Source organism: Cyprinodon variegatus, unplaced genomic scaffold (assembly GCF_000732505.1).
Source record: "Cyprinodon variegatus isolate N-32 unplaced genomic scaffold, C_variegatus-1.0 Scaffold522, whole genome shotgun sequence".
NCBI lineage: Eukaryota > Metazoa > Chordata > Actinopteri > Cyprinodontiformes > Cyprinodontidae > Cyprinodon > Cyprinodon variegatus.
Genome location: NW_015150975.1, coordinates 117,723 through 124,603, shown reverse-complemented (window position 1 = coordinate 124,603; position 6,881 = coordinate 117,723). Strand labels below are relative to the sequence as shown.

The following is a 6,881-nucleotide window of genomic DNA, read 5'->3' as shown; positions in this document are numbered from 1 at the left end:
TTGTCATGTTCAAGAAACCAGTCTCAGATGATTCCCGCTTTATGACACGATGCTCAATTGATACTAATGCTGCGTTCACACCAAACACAGCAGGAGCAGCTAATTTACATGCAAAGTCAATGGTTGACGCGCGTCAAGGCATGTCAAGGTCCCGCAGCGCGTTTTGAGCAGCAGGCGCAGCACGTCTGAGCAGCTGAAGCAGCCGCAAAAGCGCTGCTGCTCGAGATGGAAAAATGTAACTTTTGCTGCTCGACGCGCCGCATCAACCAATCAGAGAAGCTGATCTGGGAGACAGACACATCGCTGATGACACAGAGCGCTGTGATCACTCCTCTGAAACAGTTTATTAACGCCTAAATTAACTAAAAATGCTGAAACCTGCCGGCAAAACATGCTTGCTTTTATTATCCTGGTGCCTGCAGTTTGAATTACGGACATGAAAAATGCCTTCCAGCCACTGCTGCAAACCGCGAGGAGGCAACTGGGCCATAGGCTGCTGTTGAATGGGATTACTGACAGCGTATGTAATGTGGGGGTCTGAGCGGCTCTGACAGAAATAATATTGGAAGGCAGGATAGTTATCTGGATGAACTGAATGCAATGATTACGTTTTCAGGTGGACTTTCTCACTTAAAAACATATTAAAACTACTTTATTCCCACTGATCACAGCAAATATAGCTGCAAGGCAAAGAAAGGATAGAGTAGCTCCGTCCAACGTGCGTCAGACACACTTTAGCACCACGCAGCCAGAGCAGCAAAGCTCTGTGCAAAGCACCGCGCGTCAGACTAACTGGTACAAGCAGCAAAAATGAAGCAGCAGATGCGTTTTTGCTGCTCCTGCTGCGTTTGGTGTGAACGCAGCTTAAGTGGTTCAAATGACACTTAGAAAATATCCCACACACCATGACATCATCATTATCACCACCAGCCTGAACTGTTGACACAAGGCAGGATGGATCCAGGCTTTTCGTGTTGACGCCCAATTCTAACCCAACCATCTGAATGTTGCAGGAGAATTGAAGACTCATCAAAACAGGCAACGTTTTTCAAATCTTCTGTCGTCTAATTCTGTTGAGCCTGCACGAATATGGCCTCAGGTTCCTGTTCTTAGCTGACAGGAGTGGCACCNATACATTAACTAACCCTTGCATAACATATCTCCCAGCCCTTTCCGCCCTCGGCTTTAGTATGTTACATTCATTTTACAAAGACAGTAGAGATAACCAATATGCAATTATATACAGATTTTTATACAAATCCATTTTCACATCTGTCCCTGCCACTTCTCTATAACTATTCAACGGTATGTTTTTATACCATTTTAAGGGTTACGCTCTGTGTTTTTTGGTTGAAGGTGCCTTTGTCCATTTAAGTCACAGAGATGGTGTAGACCCCCCTTCTCCTACTCACTATCCCCCATAGCCATGTCCTTTTCAAGGTTTCCCACCTGAAGTGGCTGGTGGTCATGTAGTAGAGCACAGGGTCCAGACATGTGTTGAGGGTAACGAGCGCCATGGTAACTCGCCTGGCGTTGTAGATGAAAGCTCTGATGGAGCAGCTCTGGATGACCTCTAAGCGCTGAAGGAGGTGCAGCAGGTAGACCACATGGTTGGGCAGGAAACAGAGCAGCGTGATGGCCAAGATGGTGTAGATGACCCGCACAGCTTTCTTTGCTGTGTTGGTGCCGATGGTTGAAATCCGGTTGGCTACCAGCGGGTAACAAACCAGGATGATCAATGAAGGTACCAGGGAGCCAAAGATCAGGCTGACTATACTGTACGTCCTAAGGCGCTCGTTCCACTCTTTCTTGGCAAAGTTTTCGAAGCAGCTGTGGCCAGTAGAGGCATCCCCGCTTTCCAGCGGACCCATGAGGATGAAGATTAGTATAGCCACTCCGCCGAGACACCAAAGCACCACAGTCACCACAAGAGACCATTTAGGGCTCCGCATCCTCAGATAGGTGTGTGGGTGCACTGTGGCCATGTAGCGGTCCACGCAGATGCAAGTCATGAAGCAGATGCTCATGTAGATGTTGGCAAAATACAGCGTCCCCGTGACGAGACAGGTAAGTTCTCCGAACACCCAGTTGTTCCTGTGGAGGTGGTAGTGGATCCGGAAGGGCAGCGTGCAGAGGATGAGGATGTCCGCCATGGCCAGGTTGCTGATGTAGACACCGAAGGCCGTGCGAGGACTGGTCTTTACGGAGAAGACAAACAACGCCGCCAGATTTCCTGGCAGGCCTATGATTAAGGCCAGGATGTAGACCGCTGGGAAGAGGTGGTACTGGAACTCTGCTTCTGGGTCGGTGCAGTTTGTCTGGTTCATTATGACAGATCTGGCGGACTCTTTGGTTTAATTTCAGATCAGGGTTTTTTTATGTAGAAAATAGACGTAGGTTGATTTCCAGAAATCAGCGTCTCCTGTAAGTGAGGCGAGGCAGACATTTTCCATTCAGTTTTTCCACTTTAGCTTTTCCATAATAACTTAATTGCTCCAAGGTACAATCAAAAGCCTGCCAATTGTTCTATATTATTATAAAAAGCAATAGGCACAACTTAGTTTAGATAAAAAGGATGTGATTGTATTTTTCAGTACTGTTTGAGGACTTACAGTAGCGGTAAAGAATAAAGTGAAACGAGGCTGGAAAGCACCAGCGGCAGGTATATAAAAGAAAGGTACACTTAAATAACACTAATTTTATGATGTTAGACATGCGTTAAGCATTTTTACCGTGTTCAAGAAATTGTAATCCAGATTATTTGATCAGATCTTTCTTTTTTTTTTTTAAAGCCCATTCATGTGATTTATTTCTAATCTGTTCATTCTACATTTAAAATATCTCAGAAATGACATAAAGTTACTTACTTAAATTATTTTCAGCCTCCAGGTCCACAAAGCTCCACCGTAGATCTCTAAAAGTGCAAAGACTTGCTGTGACTCTAACTGCCATGTGAACAGAAGCTGCTTCTTCTTTCTTTTTTTTTTTTGGTGCAGCTTCCTGTTTCATTGTGAAGGTGTAGCGTGATGCAAAGGAAATTATAGTGTTTGAAGAGCCAACCACAGAACCAAACGATTGTGTGTTTTGCTCCTCATTTTAATTACATTTTTAAAATGAGCTAAGACGGTCTTGGTAAAAATTTTATGATATTTTAAGATAGTATTGAGATAAATCAAAACTGGAAAATAATGACTAGCTATAATATTGTAGCTCTAATGTTTCATACCCAATACTTTATTGGGTGGAAGTGAGAATATTGATTAGCTCTTAATGTTTAGCCATTAATTTAAAGTGACATCAAAGATGTAAAATGTATTTAGTAGTTCATGTACAAAACAGAAAATACACCACCTTTGCTTTTAAGGGGAAGTAGAATTGATAACCGTTGTTTTTTCACTTTTCCTTTTCACTCATAATCAAAAAAATATATATTCTTTATTGATAGGAAAGTAATATGATTTAATAAGTATGAAAGTTTTTTTTTTCTATTAGAACAAGCACCTTTACAATGGTCTATGTCAACTTTGGTATAACCTTAAGTCAAAAATAAAAATAAGTTGCATTTGAAAAAGCAACTGTGGTTAACTTATTAATAGTGCCCTTTTTGTGTTGTTTTTTTTTTTTAAGTGATGTTACTACTACAAATATCAATGTATGTTCTTGAGGTTTTATGTAACAAACCTAAGTAGAATTATAGGCTATATATTCTTTCAACAAAAATCTACAAATTGCAGCATGCTTTATTCAGTATTCAACCGAGAGAGCAAATGGAGTCCACCCATGAGTAAGTTAACCTCAGAATAAATACAGCCACTTTGTTAATCTTAATAAAAACCCACATAACCTTCATTTCAGCCATGCAATACTTATGTTTGTATTTCAAATTAAGCTTAGGCAACCATTTGTTTCTTTCTATTTATTCTATCTTTTCTTTCACTAAGTATAGATAAAATTTATTTTTATTTAAAATATGCTTTAAGATACGGAAGAGGATTAGGGCCACTGAAAAAACAAAAAAGTTAACTGATTTTTTAATTTTATTTCAGTATAATATGAGAAAAAAGTCAGAATTCTGACTTTAATCTCAGAATTCTGACTTTTTTCTCAGAATTCTGACTTTAATCTCCGAATTTTGGATCTTAATGTAGATGGGTACAATGAAGGAAGACATGTGGAAGGTACTAGTTTCACTGACATAGATTTGAGTTGTTTGGGAGGGTCAGTAACACATTGGTGAAAAATTACGAAATTAGGCAACTTTTTTCGTGCCTGAGGGGTCCCCAGTGATGCTATTTCATTAATGGAAAGAGCAGAAGGTCATTAAAACAAGAGAGCTAGTTTAATCTCTAAAACAGACATGGCTATACAGCTTGATGCTAACATGTTTGTTAGCTGTCAGAATTCAGTCAGAATTCTGAGAAAAAAAGTCAGAATTCTGTGAAAAAAGTAATAATTCTGAGATTAAAGTCAAATTTCTGTGAAAAAAGTAAGAATTCTGAGAATAAAGTCAGAATTCTGAGGAAAACGTCAAAATTCTGAGATTAAAGTCAGAATTCTGACTCTTTTTTTCCCATATTAAACTGAAATAATACTTTAAAATCAGTTAACTTTTTTTTTTCCAGTGGCCCTAATCCTCTTCCGTATTAAGATGCTTTTGTTTTTGTTTTGGTCCAGTTTCATTCCATCGTATTTTATTTTGTTAGATTTTATTTTCCATCTGCTCTTATTCTGAAATCAACAGTAAAACCGGAAGTTGTGATCTGTGTAGCGGCAGAGGCTAGTTATTTAAATTGTCTCGTTTTTGTCTTGCTATTCCAGATATTCCGTCGACCTTATAAAATTCAACAAGTTTAAAAAACTTCTATTATAACTGCAAGAATATTTAGCAAAGAACGTCGTTTTTAAATCGTTTTTACTTACTAATGCTAGTTTACCAGCATTTAGCATCAACGCAGCTTTGTTGACCGAAACTCAGCACGCGCTCGTATTTTAACTTAAATATCGAGCATTTCTCGGCATTTGTACTAGTTTTGCTTCTAAATTTAACCCTCTTCCAACTCTCTCCTGGTGGCCTCGCGCGTTTGACCAATTATTTAGTTTAAAGTAACAACATTATGGAAGAACCGGTCGCTTTAAACGCAGCTGGTGGAGAAGCTGTTGACGCCAATTCCGAGTCGGAAAAATGCTACATCTGCCTGAGCCCCTTCGAGAAGCAAACGGTGGGATCGTTGGATAAATGTCCGCACTTCTTCTGCTTTGAATGTATCCACCAGTGGTCTCAGGTAAACGCCGTCATTTTTTCACAGGCTGTCCTTGTTTTTATGTGGAGCTTGTGTTATAAATAGTGGGCAGTACAGAGAACAGATGTTTAACAGCTGTTTCTACCGAATGCAAAGGTTTTAATGCAGAGAGTGCATCCCAGCTGTTAAAATGCTCTCTGCTGCTCCCCTCCATTGAGTTTCATTTAGTGGTTTGTTGTTGTAACTACAACCTTGAAGCCAGGATGCAGAGGCGTAGTTAGAATTTTTTTATAAGGGTGGCCAGGCAATAACCACTGCACACTGAGGGGTGGCCAAAAGTAGATGGGAACCAGAACCTCAGAATCAATCTACACTGTTCCAACAGGAAAATTAACCAGCAAAACATCCATATTTTCTAAATCAAGACTAAACATACTTTTCTACAGCCTTTGCTAACAAATAGACGCATTTATTTAAACATCTGTAATTTCTAGATAAAAGTTAAAGTGGATAAAACTCAGTTTTCAGTTGTGGGGCGTAAATCAATCATCATTGTCATTACTTACCTACTTGTATCATTAAACTTTCTGCATAAAATGGATATTTACAAGCACTAATATCTACATACATTGATTATTTGATAAATTTTTATTAAAATTGTTATTTATTTTTGATTTCACTGAAGAGTCCTAGATGACTTGCAGAGACAAAGAGACAAATTTCTCTTTACCACATTTAACACAAAATGTAGTTCTAAAAAGAGCATAAATTCTGTACTTATTATCTTTGATGTTAGTATATTGATGCGTATAATTAACCACAAAAAATAAATGTTTTAAATATTCCACTTGCCACCATCTGTATGAGAGGGAACAAAATAGCTCTGCCCCTACATAAATATCACTGTATTGTGTAAGTGGAGTGACAGAGAATGTTATTACATTTATTTTTGTTGTTTTGTTTTCCGTTTCAGACAGCCAACACCTGCCCTGTTGATCGAATCAGTTTTTCGTACATCCTCCAGAGAAAGTGTCCTGAAGGGGACATACAGAAAAAGGTGGGCTGGTTCAGTATTTCTTTCATAGATTTAAAATAAATTAAAACAAAGTCCATGTAAAAATGTCTTAAAAATTTTAAAGCAGATTAGACTTCTGCAACCGCAGACATCAAATGTTGCTTGGGTCTGGTTGCGAACCAGTTTTGCTGGTATGCTTCTGCACCGTCAGAGCAGTTTCTCGCCCGTTGGATGGTCACGAGAACTTCGGCTGTGGTGGCGGGAGTGTTTATCTTCCAAAACAACAATGGCGTGTCTGCAAGATGTCACGGAGATGGATCTAGAGTTGCTAGACATCGAAGAGGAAAATGTTCTGTTAATGCTTCCGCTTGAGGTCTGCGCGGGTTTGCTACCGTTCGACACTTAAGGGCAATTTATGCATCCCACACATAGCCTCTGCAACCTTAAAAAGCGGTGCTAATACAGTGATTTCATGATAGACTGAAGCATAGGAACAATTTAATTACTGCGATAATTGGCATGTTTAAAGGCCAATTTATGCTTCTAAAGCAAAGCCTCTGCAACCATCAAATCTCTTAGCTAGAATGAATAGAAGGGGTAGAGCATAGCCTGTGGCCCGGGCTTTC

The 6,881-nt window shown here is 39.5% G+C and overlaps 2 protein-coding genes across 2 annotated transcripts in view; one reads left to right on the top strand and one right to left on the bottom strand.

Moving 5' to 3' along the window:
• Positions 1-1,151: 1,151 nt before the first annotated feature.
• Positions 1,152-3,028, bottom strand: LOC107095072 (lysophosphatidic acid receptor 4-like). Its single transcript, XM_015391042.1, has 2 exons — positions 2,868-3,028; positions 1,152-2,422 (listed from the first exon to the last, which is right to left on the bottom strand). The coding sequence occupies exon 2, from the start codon at positions 2,325-2,327 to the stop codon at positions 1,371-1,373; it is 957 nt and encodes a 318-aa protein (XP_015246528.1). The 5' UTR covers positions 2,328-2,422; positions 2,868-3,028; the 3' UTR covers positions 1,152-1,370.
• A 1,900-nt stretch (positions 3,029-4,928) lies between these two features.
• Positions 4,929-6,881, top strand: part of LOC107095070 (PHD and RING finger domain-containing protein 1-like) — a 7,651-nt gene continuing 5,698 nt past the window's right edge. The window contains exons 1-2 of the mRNA XM_015391041.1: positions 4,929-5,282; positions 6,214-6,297. Coding sequence (XP_015246527.1) covers positions 5,115-5,282; positions 6,214-6,297 — 252 coding nt within the window. The 5' untranslated portion in view covers positions 4,929-5,114. The remainder of the gene's footprint in view (positions 5,283-6,213; positions 6,298-6,881) is intronic.